Source organism: Xyrauchen texanus, chromosome 8 (genome assembly GCF_025860055.1).
Source record: "Xyrauchen texanus isolate HMW12.3.18 chromosome 8, RBS_HiC_50CHRs, whole genome shotgun sequence".
NCBI lineage: Eukaryota > Metazoa > Chordata > Actinopteri > Cypriniformes > Catostomidae > Xyrauchen > Xyrauchen texanus.
Window position 1 is genome coordinate 25017262 of NC_068283.1, and position 15627 is coordinate 25032888.

At 38.1% G+C, this 15627-nt stretch overlaps 1 protein-coding gene across 3 annotated transcripts in view; it reads right to left on the bottom strand.

Moving 5' to 3' along the window:
* Positions 1 to 3393: 3393 nt before the first annotated feature.
* Positions 3394 to 15627, bottom strand: part of setd1a (SET domain containing 1A, histone lysine methyltransferase) — a 33039-nt gene continuing 20805 nt past the window's right edge. For 2 of the 3 annotated variants that reach the window (XM_052132297.1, XM_052132298.1), the window contains exons 12-21: positions 15134 to 15170; positions 14773 to 14965; positions 14630 to 14682; positions 13194 to 14518; positions 11503 to 11893; positions 11067 to 11245; positions 9698 to 9808; positions 7721 to 7840; positions 7099 to 7236; positions 3394 to 6128 (exon numbers count right to left, since the gene is read on the bottom strand). In XM_052132297.1, coding sequence (XP_051988257.1) covers positions 5955 to 6128; positions 7099 to 7236; positions 7721 to 7840; positions 9698 to 9808; positions 11067 to 11245; positions 11503 to 11893; positions 13194 to 14518; positions 14630 to 14682; positions 14773 to 14965; positions 15134 to 15170 — 2721 coding nt within the window. In that variant the 3' untranslated portion in view covers positions 3394 to 5954. The remainder of the gene's footprint in view (positions 6129 to 7098; positions 7237 to 7720; positions 7841 to 9697; positions 9809 to 11066; positions 11246 to 11502; positions 11894 to 13193; positions 14519 to 14629; positions 14683 to 14772; positions 14966 to 15133; positions 15171 to 15627) is intronic. The other variant, XM_052132300.1, reaches the window with a different exon arrangement.

Here is a 15627-nt window from a genome sequence, read left to right on the forward strand (position 1 = left end):
GTTGTTTAAATAGTAATTTTTACAGTCGTTTTAGGGTTTACAGCGTTATGTCACCATGGCAGTGATGGAAAATGTTAGTAAGCGATTTTATGACACTAAAATCATGTTGACACACATTGTTCACCTCTTGTGGCTACACATTTGAACAGCCACAGCCCATGCATTTTAAGTCCTTCAGTGTGATTCAACATTAGCACAGTTTCACAATGAATAAGATCCTGTATGGGCATCATACATTATGTGGCAGTCAACTAGTACCAACATGTAAAGGCACACGAGGTACAATTGTATCCATGACTAGTTGGGCTGTGTTTTAACTAAAGGTACAGAAAAGGTCCCCTTGAGGGTACCGCTGCAGTAACAGCCCTTGAACCTTAAACAGTAGGAATATTCCAGGTTCAACAGATGTCAAACTCAATAAACTGCATTTGTGGGATAATATTGATTAGTATAAAAAACATTCTCATCCCTCGAAAAAAATCGGGGTTACAGTGAGGCAGTTATAATTGAAGTGAAAGGGGGGCCAGTCCTTAAACATTTAAATACTCACTGTTTCAAAAGCAGCGGCGAATTCTCAGGGCCAGCAAAGCCTTCTCTGCTGACCTAACATGCCAAATAAATATTTCTCATTCTCACTCACCTTTTTGCCTATGTATTTTTAATCACTTTCCACTCTTAATTAATCTACAAACAAATAGAGAAAAACAAAAAATGTATCCAGTCAGACTTTATTCCTTGATGCTTACAAGCGAAGTGTGACAACTGTTTCACAAATCACATGCCCGAAGCCGCGTGTGAGTTTGAGCTCCATCCTCTCAGGCCTTCAGAATTTCCACAGAATCCCTCAACAGTGCAAATTAATGAGAAACTAAAGACAAATTGTCAGATTCATCAGCCAATCAGATTGATTTATTTGTTCTTGGTGGGTGTGATCTTTAGGATATGTCGTGGTCGAGGCCTTCTAGCTGGCCTTGAGTGACGCAATCACGCTTTAAGTCATGTAGGTAATTTGAAAGCGCAAAGCGCGAGATCGTCATCACTGCCTCTATCGCGTTTGAGAAAGAGATACTTATGGATTTAAAAACACAAGATTTTCTGCATGACCGTGTGATTGCTTAATTTATTAAACAGGAAAGGAGGACTGATTTTCACATCAAGTAAATTGGTAAGTGCTTTTTGCATTGTTACAGCAACATGTAAGTGTAAATTAGCAGCTTGAGCGTTCAGTGTCAGATCAAGATTTGAAAAGGGTTGCTAGGAGACATCTCTAATGAGAGTCAAACCTCTGCTAAACCACCTTCTGAATATCGGGGAATGAAATGCATTTATGGTCTGAGATGTCAAGTAGGAATATCCCACATCCAACTTGAATGGAACGCAGCAGAAAAGTGTACCCTGATGAAACTAAATATATTGCAAGCACCTACATTTAAATTCAAATATTATTAGATAGATTTTTCCAGGTATTATAGACCTCCTTGGTAGATTCATATGAAAAATTATGATTTTTGAAGTTCATTTCTCAAAACAGTCATGCTGCAGTTAAAATTAGGTTTGCTTGAGCATTAAGTGTCATTTCAAGTTTTGGCTTTCGTGCGTGGATGTGTTTGTAAGATGTAAATTGGTATTACTAGTAAGCTGAGATAATGTATGATGCCCAAAGGCATAGGGTGTTTTATTCATTGTGAAACTGTGTTTTCTTAATGGCATGAATCACACTGAATGCCTAGACTTAAAATGCATGGCCTGTGGCTGCTGAGTATCGACATGTTTGTGTGACACCATGCACCCGCATCTCTGCAAAATCAGCGATGAGAATTTCTGCAAGAGCCTACAAGTTGTAATTCTGAGTTCAAGGTGTATGTCATTGCACTTTTCCTAGTAGGAAGTTTTAAAATCAGACTTTCCGAGTTGAATGGAACGCAGCACATCTTTTCAAATCTTGATCTGACACTGAACGCTCAAGCTGCTAATTTACACTTAGAAAACTCCTGATGTTGCTATAATGCAAAAAGCACTTACCAATTTACCTGATGTGACAATCAGTCCTCCTTTCCTGTTTAATAAATTAAGCAATCATATGTTCATGCAGAACATCTCCTGTTTTTAAATCCATAAGGATCTCTTTCTCAATGGCGATAATGGCAGTGATGTCAGTCAATCGTGACATTTCCTAAAGATCACACCCACCAAGAACAAATAAATCAATCTGATTGGGAGATGAATCTGACAATCTGACTTTAGTTTCTCATTAATTTGGAATAAAGTCTGACTGGATAAACTTTTCATTTTTCTCTAATGAAGAGTGGAAAGTGATTACAAATACATAGGCAAAAAGGTGTTTGAGAAAGAAGGAATGAGAAATATTTATTTGGCATGTTAGGTCAGCAGAGAAGGCTTTGCTGGCCCTGAGAATTCGCCGCTGCTTTTGAAACAGTGAGTATTTAAATGTTTAAGAACTGGCCCCCTTTCACTTCAATTATAACTGCCTCACTGTAACCCCGATTTTGAAGGGACAAGTCGAAATGTTTTTTTTATACTAATCAACATTATCCCATAAATGCAGTTTATTGAGTTTGACATCTGTTGAACCCGGAATATTCCTACTGTTTAAGGTTCAAGGGCTGTTACTGCAGCGGTACCCTCAAGGGGACATTTTCTGTATCTTATACAGCCCAACTAGTTTTGGATACAATTGTACCCTAATGATCTATTGTGTGCCTTTACATGTACATGTTTTGTTCCTCTAGGAGCGAATAAATAAAAATTACCTTAGTTTTTATTTAAGGGTACAAATTTGAACCCAAACCAAGAATACCAACCCAACTAAGGCCTTGGACCTTAAGGAGTACCTTTTTTTCTGAGAGTTTGGGCCATGTTTGCCCTGAGCCATTGTTTATTTCTGACCCTGATTCCAGTAGTTATTTTGAAACTCTGTGGGGTGTAATTTGATTGTAAAACCCAATAACATTGCCAGCTAGAATATGTAATATCAACAAACATGTTGCAATATGAAGATACATTTTCCAAGGTTGCCTTCCCATGAGTACATGCCTGTTATACAAAGCAGAGTTAAGCAATTGTTTAGTATGTTACAAGAGAGATCCCATCCAAAGCTCACATTTTCTGTACTTAATTTCCTTGCAGTGTTGCAGTAGGACCAAAATAGTTCCCATCTGTGAATATGTACTATCATCTCCCAACAAAGATTGTTAGGTCATATTCCACAAACTATAAATGTACAGAACCAGTTCTGGCTGGCACACATCTAATTAAAGAGTGCGGGTGATTGCCTGTCATGTTGAAAACCACGAGACATAGAGATCTATTCACTCTTCTCAAACTGAAAAAACTGAGCAACATATATATTTTTAAAAAATATTTTAATGCACCATTAATAAAGGGTCCAACGCATTAATACAAGAGAAATATTGCAAATAATATTAAAACTTTTGATCAAAGGAAAAAACAAACAAACAAGATAACTGAATGATAGTTATGTACAATTATATTCTTGCAATGGGAAGTAGGAAAAGGATGAACATATTTACAGACTAGAACAGTGTGTTTCTACGAGAAACAAACACCTCAACAATATTTACATGTTATACTTTTAACTTTTTTGTCGTTTTAATTTTTTATGGTTATGCTTCTGTGGATCAGTTTTTACTGAAAGATCGCAATAAATCTACATATTTTACAGGTTTTTACCTCAATGGAACAAAATGCTGGCAAGGCCCTCTAACAAATTAGAAAAGGGATAGTTCACCAAAAAATTAAAATTCTCATTTACTCTACCTCGTGTTTTCCAGATGTGTATACATTTCTTCTGCTGAACACAAAGTATTTAGAAGAATATTTCAGCTCTGTAGGTCCATTCAGTGTAAGTGAATGGTGACATTGAAGGTCCAAAAGCACATAAAGGCAGCATAAAAATAATCCATACAACTGCAATGGGTTAATCAACATCATCTGAATGATCCAATCGGTCTTGGGTGAGAATAGACCAAAATCTTTTTCACTACAGAGCTTGACATCAGCAGTCTCCCTGACAATTATGATTTCAAGCTTGATTACTCTTCCTATAGCACTATCTAGTGCTCTACAAACACTTCAAGCACTAGGAAGTGTAATCAAGCTTGAAATCATGATTGTGCCTAGAGACTGCAATGGCAATATTTACAGTGAAAAGGAATTTCCATTTTGGTCTGTTCTCACCTAAAACCAACTGGATCACTTTAGAAGGCTTTGATAAATCTTCTGGAGTTGTAAGAATGTTTGGAGCTTTAAATGGCCTGGCCACCATTCACTTGCATTGTGCGGACCTACAGAGCTGAAATATTCTGCTAAAATGTTTTGTTTGTGTTCTGCAGAAGAAAGGAAGTTGTACACTTCTGGGATAGCAAGAGAGTGAGTAAATTATGAGAATCTTAATTTTTGGGTGAACTTTTCCTTTAACTGTTGTTTACTGGCAGAGAAGAGTGATGGAGAGACAACCAATAATACGAGAGGACAGATAAACAGACATCACACATTCTAGTCAATCTTCACACATGCTTCATCTCTTGGGAGACATGGGGAAATCCATAATGTGTTGGAATATGAACTTAATGCTGTGATATTTGCAAAACACTAAACCTGGCTGTTTCACTTTTCTTTTAGAAATTACAGGCTTGAGAGGGAATACATTTTACATGTCTATTCACCAGAGAGAGGAGCTGGGTGTAACTAACTCCAAAGTAGAGTGCAAAATTTCTAAAAATATACCCTACTTTTCCACATTTCTAATATTCTCTAAAAGACAAGTCTCAACTTCAATAGTCCAAAAAATATAAAAGGAAAACAACAAATTCCATTATTTTTATATTCTCTTGCTAAAATACCAACTTATCCTCTTTATATTGCTAAAAACTATGGATGAATTAAGGAAAAATGGCTATCATTCATGTAAGGTATTAAAATGATAGTCAACGTGACTATATAAGAAAATAGCTTAAAATAGCCATTTACAATGTAACAAATTGTAAATACTATAAAGTTTTATTGTTACAGAATACTAGCAATTAAATTAGTCAAGCTGGGTAGAGGGACATCTTAAATTAAGATCATTCAGATATTTTCAAAAAAGCAAGTGTGCCAAAACTGCTCCATATTAATTAAATATCGGCCGTTGTGATTCTACACAGTTCATCTGAAGAGATTACAGCAAAATTGTGTTGCTAAGCAGGCCACTCTGACTTACATGAATGCCCTAAATTCACTGGAAAAGTGAGAAGAACAGGGATAATAAAGATAATACAATAACCAAAATCATTACTCTCTCTCTCTCTCTCGCAACTGGGGTGCTGTATTACAAAAGTCTTGAATCCATGTCTTTAGGTCTTTAAAAGCTGCCTTTGAAAAAGCCTTTAAAAAAAAGAAAGAAGAAGAAAAAAAAAAAAGAAATAGCACTTTAAGGGTGTTTGCCACTGTCAAATGTTATGCATACGTGAGCGGAATATTTGTGTGTAAAAGTACTTAAACAGCTTATCAGCTGTACTTAGAAACAGACCTTCACAAAACGTCATCACCAAACAGCTGCATGAGGAAGAAATAAATAAGATAAGGGCCTGGTCTGGAACAGAAAACACTACTTTAAAGGTGAAGACGACACTATTTTAGAGGTGTAACTCAAGATGATGTGGCAGTGCTGACATCTCAGTGACTCCTGGGCTGTGTTTACAGAACATCCAATCCAAGGACTCATCATGGGAGACTGGGTGGGTCTCTTATCAGCTAGACAGTGTGTGTGTCTGCATGTTAAAGAAGTTTTATTTTTTGTAATTTTTTAAAATGTTTTTTAAGGAGTTTGATCATTACACTACCTATATCTGTGCGTTCTGAGCAAAGTAGCTTGTGGGCCGACAAAGTTGATTGGCAAGTCGTTTATCAGGAAAAGACTAAGACACTTTTCTTTAGTTGAGGGTTCCTCTGCAGTTCTCGGTCCCACACAGACAAGGGATTTTGTTCTCTTCAATGGGAAACTTGTAATCATATGTGATCTCCTCATTCACACCAATAGGCTGCTTGGAGTATATGACTATTTTCTTCTGGGACTCGATGGTGATCACTTTGGCATAGCAGTTGGGCTGTGAAAGTAAAAGTACATGAAACCGTAAATAAGACAATAAATATGGACTTAATGCATTGAATTATGTTCCCTTGGAGATGCTACAGCAGGTTTTTTTAGAACCTTAAACATTTGCAATGACAGGTAATGTTTATATTGTTTTCCTACATAGCTCTGTGGGGAATGTGCCCAAAGAAATTAGATCATTGAATGGCTACTCTTGCTGGAGGGGATGATCACATACTGTGAAATCATTAATTCTATTTACAGATGGAGTGAGAACAATACATGTCCATTATTGATTAAAAAAAAACCAAACAATTGTATTCCCTTTACTCCCAGTTTGGAATGCCCAATTCCCTCTACTTAATAGGTCCTCATAGTGTCACAGTTACTCATCTCAATCCGGTTGGCAGAGTACAAGTCTCAGTTGCCTCCTCATCTTCTCATACTTTATTGCGTATATGGCACTGAAATGCATCACTGATAACATCTTATTGTAAACTGACCTTGAGCTTGGGAAAGGTGCTATATAGAGAAAACTACTACTACTTTTTATGAAAGTCTCACAGTTGACTTAATTTAGAAGATGAGATTTTAAATACAACAAAATTACACACCAGCTTCAACTTCAATGTAATGGTCTATTCTAGACATAATTTAAGAAACCCAAACCCAAAGTAGTAAACAGCTCTAATCCACCGGGCAGATCATCTATAAACATCTATTTACATTCATCAATGATTAACTGGCATGGAACAAATGGGTAGGGGACACAGGTTACAAGGGACAACATTGATTAACCATGCTGAACTTAATGGCAACTTTCCTTGGGCCCTTTTTTTTAATGTAACATTGTCTCTGAAAGGGGACCAACATAACACATGCAGCTGTTCACAGTAAGAGCTGCAGCAATATGCTTATCAGAGGTCACATACGTAACCCAAAGAGATATTTGGACATGCATGTATTTCTATGGGTGTACTTACAGTGCAGCAATGGTTAATAAATCGAGCCAAGTTGCCACACTTTGTGGCATCAATGATGGTGTCATGGTCGACACGGAATAGGTAGCTGCTTCCAATGCCTTCTTGAGCGTAGCGCTTCTCCCGATTATCAGCCACCATCTAACAACAAACATATAATTTATTAACACCAACACATCAAGCATGTAATGTGATTAGGGATGTCAATACAATAATATATTAACATATATCACTATTTCTCACAATATAAAATAAATAATTTTTTTATTTAGAATTTTTGGTTTGAGTATTTTTTAGACATTCATTATGAGGACATTTATTATTTTTGTCTAATAAGTGGAAACAGGCATGCATTTAATTATATTTTTCCTTTTGAAATGAAACGGTAACATTATTTCTGCTGTCTCAGTCATGTTCCACTTATTGTATTATGTATTAAGACGCCTTGAATTGTGACATGTATTGAGATCATGTTGTGCCTTTTATTCTCATCTAATGTACCGGATGAGACCAACCAGTCCACAAGCCATTTAATTTTTACTAGAGCAGATCATTTATTAGCCGTAAATTCTAGTTAAGCACAAGATACCAAAAGGACAAGTTTACCCTGTATTGTGTGGCTTACCTGTCTGATATTCTGTCCCACATATTCAATGACCATCTCATCTGCAGCGATGGGTTCCATAGCAAATAAACCCCATTCATGGATACGACTGCGGCCAAACCTCAACTTCTTCTTACGGAACTGCAGGGAGATTAATTAAAAGCATGAAAAATTTAATGTAACCACTTCTATAATTGTGGCTTCACTCTAACAGGTTAAGACAAATTGTCTAGTACGACTGCATAATTACTAGTATATTAATCAATATTATGAGTACGGCTACCAGGGTTAAATAATTTTTAAATATTCTGATTACATTAAAGTTTTCCATGTACAAAACCTTTGTCAAAAATCTACAAAATATTTTGCTCAACATTTGAGCATTGTAATTCATCCCAATCCTGCAGTGTGCATGAAGGCAGTGGCGAATCAGAGGCCTAAAATGTTAGCAACATTTGACAAATTGTGACCTATTTCAAAGATTAATTGCAAGTATAATGATTAAATGCAAAAGAAAACCATCGTCTGCAATTCAGTTACCTAGACTGTGCACATTAACTAGATGATGTGACAAAACTAGAACGTTCTGTTTTAATCAATGATGCTGTCTGCACTGCAAGCAAAGGTAAATAAGATGTTTATTCTGCAGTGTAAACAGCTTAGTTGATTATAATTGGAGTGCTGCTGACAGTCCAGCTGCATGGATCAGTGAGCTCACACTGAACAGCAACCTGAAACAGTCAAATTAAAATGTGTAACCATGCAATATAGACAGCATTATTGGTTTGTTGTGTCACTTTGCTGTGTATTATTTATCCAAAATTTCAATACGGATCTATAAAACAGAAATAACGTAATTCAGAAACATTTTTCAGCTTGTCAATAGAGCTGTATATATTCAAATATGGCAAGCAGTTGCTCTAAACAAAATAAGGATTTTTTTTTTTTAAATCATATATACATTAGAATATCAACAGGAAATAATCAACATTTTCATTTAATCATTTAGCAGACACTTTTATCCAAAGCTAGAAGGACAAATGTGGATTACAAGAATATAAATAATCCATCCTAAGGCGGCAATAACATAGTAAGTGGAGCAGTACAAAGTATCAAAATTGCTCAGAAGTACAGGCCAGCGTAGAGATATAAGTGAGAGAGAATACTAAACAGTTAACTGTACAGACCTACTACCTAAAGTAACGGTGATTAATGCCTTCCTGTAGTTTAGATATAATTCTAATGAACCTGCATAATCCAAAACAGGTCTGAGATCAGTTGGAATTTACAAGTAGGTGTGATAAAGCAGGATTGGAAATCAAAAGAAAAAGTATATGCTCCCAGTAACCAGCCCAAACTTACAATGAAGACAACAATTGTAAAGATAAACAGACACTAGATCGCTTTTCAACATGTAACCAGTGCAAAAGATCAAAAGCTTGTTTCGCAGTGAAAAACCTCATGGAGTCATTTATATTATTTACTACCACCACAATGACTTTGTCAAGTAAACCAAACAAAATATGTTCACCCTATCCTAAAATGGAATGAATTAATTTCACCATTCCTCAAGGAACAGGTCATTATGAAGCCTATAAGAGAAGGGACTGAGAAATAGCCTTTACTTCTATTTCATCAACATTATGTGAAAGAGCATGCAGAGTAAACCAGCTGCCAGCACTGCTGATAAGGCTCAGGTTTAAAATGTCAATGACACGGGAGTCAGCAGGGTTTATAACCCTGCTTTGAATTACTCTATTGCTGTATATCAACACGTGAGAGGGTGAACCAGGGTAAAGACTGCCCACCGAATCAGCCTGTCCAAGTTACTTAATGCCAGGCAATATAAAAGGTATCATTCTTATGTTAAACATTAAATAAAATGATAGGAATTCTTGCACTGGTGTTGGGAAAACTGAGGACATGGCAAGGTCACTGTAATCAGGGCTGATAATATGATCAAGGTCTCTGTCAAGTGAATGAACTGAGGAACTTTACCTTCAGCTGGTTTAGTTTCAAGAGGTCAGAGTCCATCACTGCTGAAGTGCCGATAGCACTGAGGAGACGCCGCTGTTCTGAGCGCCGTTCAGACAACAGACGATTGGAGCCCTGTAATGGAGAATGATAGGGAGGGATGTTTAGATGGATTCAAACTATATGACCTAGTCATGCTCAACAGTTAGGCAAGATTCTTAAAGGGTTAGCTCACCCCAAAATTAAAATGATCCCATAATTTACTCACCCTAAAGCTATCCTAGTTGTATATGACTTCCTTATTTCAGCCAAACACAATTGGAGTTATATTAAAAAATATCCTTCCAAGCTTTATAATGTGAGTGAATGGTACCTTAGATTTTGAAGCCCAAAAAAGTCCATCCATCCATCAAAAAAGTAATCCATGCGGCTACAGGGGGTTAATAAAGGCCTTCTGAAGCAAAGCAATCCATTTTTGTAAGAGAAATCCATATTTATAACTTTTTAAACTAATCACTAGCTTCCATTAACGGCCGTCTGCGCGTACAAGAGAGAGTCGAGATCCAGTGCATGATCTAGGCGTAGTGTTAACTCCAATGAGAAGTGACTAACGAGGAAGCGCAGAGTATTGGGGAGGCCTGTGATTATAGTTTATAAAGATGTATATTTTTCTTACAAAAACAGCATCACTTCTGGCTTTTTTTTAACCCCCTGGAGCCATATGGATGCGCTTTTTTGGGCTTCAAAATCTAAAGTTCCATTCACTTCCATAATAAAGCCGATTGGAAGAGCCAGGATATTTTTTAATATAACTCCGATTGTGTTTGGCTGAAAGAAGAAAGTCATATACATAAAGTCACACCCCTAAGATTGATGAGGGTGAGTAAATTATGGGATCATTTTCATTTTTGGGTGAACTAACCCTTTAAGGTTCTTTAGTCAAGAAATCTATTTGAAAAAAAGACTTCATTCCAACATAAAAACACTCATTTAAAGGTGAATTGTGCAATTATTCATTATTAAAATATTCTAACCTCTCCTAGTATTACCAAATTCATAAATATCATAGGTTGATTTCCCCAAAAAGCATAAACACATAAACTTTGGTCTGAGCATCCCAACCAGCAAAACACAGCAACATCGGCTGAACCAATGGTGTAATTTTGGAGTGGGACTATCAATTTGTCCTACCAATGGCAGGCTGGGGAAGTGTTTGGGAAAGTTGTTTGAAAATTGCAATTCTGTTGCGTGACACTTTTGCTGCAGAAATTACACACTTCAGCTTTAAATCTGACACATTATCTTCCCAATCAAACAAACTATGAATGAGTCTTCAGTCTTCAAATGCAAGTTAATTGCATAGTTGAATTTCCACATCTAAAAGTAAACTTACTGCAGTGTCATAGTCCCCAACTTCCTGCACAGTCACTGGTTGGTCTAGTTCGAGGTAGACATCTTTCTCTTTGCGGCTGATAGCATAGTAGCCCTCACTGCGAGCACAGCCTGTAACATGCTCTCTTAGCTGCCCAGACGCTGCCTTCTTCTTCCGCCGAGGATTAGGGATGTTGGTAAGTGCAGGCAAGAGGTTAAGAAATCAACAACTGAGAAAGCAGTGTTGTAAAAAGAGACAGTCTCATACTAAATATCTGTGGTTAAAATGATCTCTAACCTCTGTTTGTCTTGGCAATGTAAAATATTTGCTGGCACATACTAAAACAAAATTGCTAAATATATATATATATATATATATATATATATATATATATATATATATATATATATATATTTGTTTAGCCCTGAATCTCTTTCATAAGCAGCAGTAAGGATATTGGTATGAGGGACCCAGTGTGTGTCATTGAGCCAGTCAGTTCCACGGTCATCTTGCAGCAGTTTCTCGTACGTGCACATGAGGAGCCTCATATCTTCCTGGTCCAGGCCAGTGTTCCAAATGTCATACAAGATGGTCATCTGCTCAAACTCGCTGCGGTTCTTGTATGTATGACATAGTGCCGGAACTGGTGTGTGTGCGGTGGCATGTTTGGGCTGCCGCTGGGTTGAGGGAGTAACGCCAGCCTCCTGAAGAAAAAGACGCTCACTCTTTCTAACCTCTTCCTTCTCAAAGTCCATAGATCTGTCCAGACCAAACTCAGAGTCTCCAGAGTCAGAGCTGGAGAGCTCACCAGACTCTAGTTGCTCTACATCCACATCTTCCTCAAACTCCTGACAACAGAAAAAATGTCAGGTGGGAGAACAAACTATTTGCACACATCTAAATATGCAAGGGAAACTACATTTTTCGCCAGTATTGGCAAACTTTTCAATATTATCCAATAATGCAATTCTGTAACAAAAACCATGAAAATCAGTGTGTGGTGTTCAGTGGGATTTTAGGCTGTTAAATTGCAACAGCCTAAAATTTCTACAGGGTAACCAAACATGGTAAAATAACAGCATCAAGTGCTACATTCTGAAAATGATTGGCTGTATTCAACTAGCATATAGATAACAGAGAAAAAGTACTAAACATGTAGCCAAGTTTATTGTATAAGGACTATTGCTGAGGAAATTACTCTGAAACTGTAGCTTCCCAGACTTCAAGCTACATATAATTTAAAATAGTTAAACTGCTATTAAGCTACCCAAAACCATAGTTGGCTCCTAACAAAAATAATTTAAAAGCAGATATAAAATTATTACACATTATCACATACATGAGATGAGGACTTAAGGTTAGGGTTTTTTTTTACCTTTCACTCTTGTAATAAATTAATCATGGCTGATTGTGAATAGTGAAATTCTACATTGGCGCCTGTAACTGAAAACTAATTATTTTGGATGATGCTGCATCCACACTGCTGTGTGTCACTGTAAGTTCAAGATGACCCAAACCAACCATTTACTGATTGCACTAGGGCCGCAACTAATGATTATTTGGATAATCGATTATTCTTCGATTTTTTTTCATTGATTAATCGGATTAAAAAAAAAAAAATGTATTCCTGTATTTTATTAAAATGTGATTTTTAAAAAGCAGAAATTATAAAGGCTTTGATATACTGTACATAAGTACACAATTCTATACTCTCACAAAACTTTGAACAAGGCCTGAATCGTGATAATTTATAATAATTATTATTTTCAGGACATAGGCAAAACAGTTCCTTTACTTGAAAACATAAAATAAAAGTACTGTTCATTAAAAGATTAAAATGATCCTTCTGGGATGGGGTGGGACTAAAAATCAGCCCAGCAAAAAGTAAAAAACTTAATTTATAGAAGTACTTGGAAACATACTCTATTTGGAAAACATCTGAGCTACTGTCACAGTACTGAAAAACATAGTTAGGGAAGTAGTTTTGCTGCATTTAATTAGTGAATCCCCAAAACTGAAAAGTACATTACGTCAATCTAACTTTCTTGATCTGTGAAGAACAATCCTAAGAGGGCAATGGCTATAATTCATTGCAACTGAATACTCAGGCAGTGAGTTCTCTAATAAAAACCAGACAGGACCACAAACCTCTAACTTCCGTTTCCTGATCTGTTTCTCCCTCTGTTTCTTGGTCTGCAGTTCCTCGTTCTCTTTGTCCTTCCTACTCCTCTTTTTGCTCTTCCCTTTCCCCCGCTCTTCCATCTCCACCCCCCTAACTGATCCTTTCCTCTTGTGTGTAGGGCCGAGGGTCTTGGTCTGTGTCTCAGTCACAACCTCGGATTTGCACAGTAGAGAAAGATCTTTGTACACGTCTGCATGCTCTCCCCTGTTTGCATGAGCTTCTTCAATAACCTCTTCTGGTGCTTCCTGAACACCATGTTGGTTGAGGTCTGCAGGGAGCAGGACGGTAGGGTCCTGTTTCGTTCTCTTTTGAGGAGAGGTGAGGAGTGGAGGAGCAGGAGTTTTAGAGTAGTTGTGTTCCTGCAGAACGAATAGACCCTCTGGATCCAGGAGTGGTTGGCACGGGTGAGGGGAGAAGTCTCCCTCTTCCTCTAGCTTGTGCTCCTCTGCCTCATCTGAGGTCTCTGTCTCTTCAGAGTCAATGTCTATTTCTGGGTCCATCTTCAATGCTATGTCAGCCAGCACAGATAAGTCAGGCTTAGACGCAGAGGCCAGCTGCAGCAGGCTGGACACTCCCAGCTGCTCCCTGAGTTTCAGCCGCTGCTCCAACTCTTCATCATTATCATCATCATCATCTTCGTCCTCTTCCCGCAGAGCAGGTTGCAGGAGGGAGGACTGGCTGAGTGTCCGAGGTCGGCCACGTTGGCGACCTTTTTGCATGAACAAAACAGGGATGGGGTCCTCGTAGGCCATTTTGACCAATGAGGAGTGGTCTAGTGGGAGGTTCTGGACTGTGAGACAGACAGGTGCAGCAGGTGTTCTGGACCAGTCTTTGCCCACCCCACGTTTGGAAGAGTTTTTGGGAGATGAAGTTTGTGGAGCTGGAGGGGCAGCAGCAGTCTTTTTGGGCTCATCGGGGTGCAGGGAACGCACAGGTGGAGGGACAGTAAGAACAGTGGAAGGGGAAGCAGGGGAGGCAAGGGCATTACCCTCACTGGGACGAGAAGCAAACGGAAGGAGCATAGGGAGGGGCTTGGAGGCTACATGTGGAGCAGCTGCTGTGGGTGTGCTTCCAGGAGAAGCTGAAATGGGATGGTCTGGAGCCTGTGAGGCAGGAGTGGGAGATGGAGAGGAAGCAGTAGATGGCAGAATGGATGGCTTGACCTCATTTTCTTCCATTGAAAAAGAAACAGTCTTGCGGCGTTTCTTGAGAGGGGGGAGGAGAAGAATAGGAGAGGAAGGACGAGGGTATGGAGAAGATGGAGTCACAACTGCAGCAGTACTCTCTTCTTCTAGTAGTGGAAGAGAGAATAAAGTTTGAAAATAAAACAAAATCAAGACCTTTGAATGCATTTTCCATCTCGTTCCTTATAATTTATCAAAATGGTATCTTTTTAACTGACCTGCTTTGACCTCTGTAGTAGTCACTGATGATTGGTCCAGGCTTGCTTTGTCCCTAAAAGAGACACAAGACATAAGTGACGTCAATATATGTGTCTTCTGATGCATTTTCCTTTATTGTTTCAGTTCTCTCAGGGAGACATACCTTTCATCTTTGTCTGCGTCCATAGCCACACTATCCATTGTAGACTCGTCCATTGTGTCCAATGACGCACTCTCTGCACCCTGCTCACCTTCATCATCATCCTCAGAGGAAGAGGACAATGAGGATGATGATGAGCTCTCAGAAGAGGATGAAGAAATGCTCTCATCATCACTGTCTGCACTCAGGGCTTCATCTTTGAAACAGAGGACACGAGTAAGAGAAAATATGATTGTATACATATTTTATACAAACTGATCTACAAGACAGGATAAACACTTAAAACCCCCCCAAAAAAATGCACATAACAACAATTGCCCAAATAACTGAACACAGCACAAAAGAAAAAGAAAACACTCCTTACCTTCTGACTCCACTTTGTCACTGTCATCTTCATCCTCCTAACCACAAAACAAGTTAACAACTGTTATAGAATGGCAATAACATATCTAATCTCATCTGTTGGTAGTTATGAGAATCACCAAAGAGTACATATTTTTATTTGGGGGGGGGATAAAAGACAAGGAGAGAAATGCTGCCATCTAGTCATTATTCAATGTATAGCACCAAGTAGAAAAACAATACAAATAGGCAGAGTTTAGAATGGCACACCACCATACTACTCTTACTAAGAAAGATGGGTAGTATGCCATTCTGAACTCCACAACACAGATCACATTCAGATTATACAGACCCTACAGAGCTATCAACCTAAATAGCTTTTTTGGCCTTTATAGGCATCTCACAATGCATTGCAACAAGCTCAGTGAAAAAAAATATTCCTATAATTTTAGACATCATAGCACATGAAACTGAGGGATAGGTTGTTCCTACTTGCCCACTATTATACAGACATAC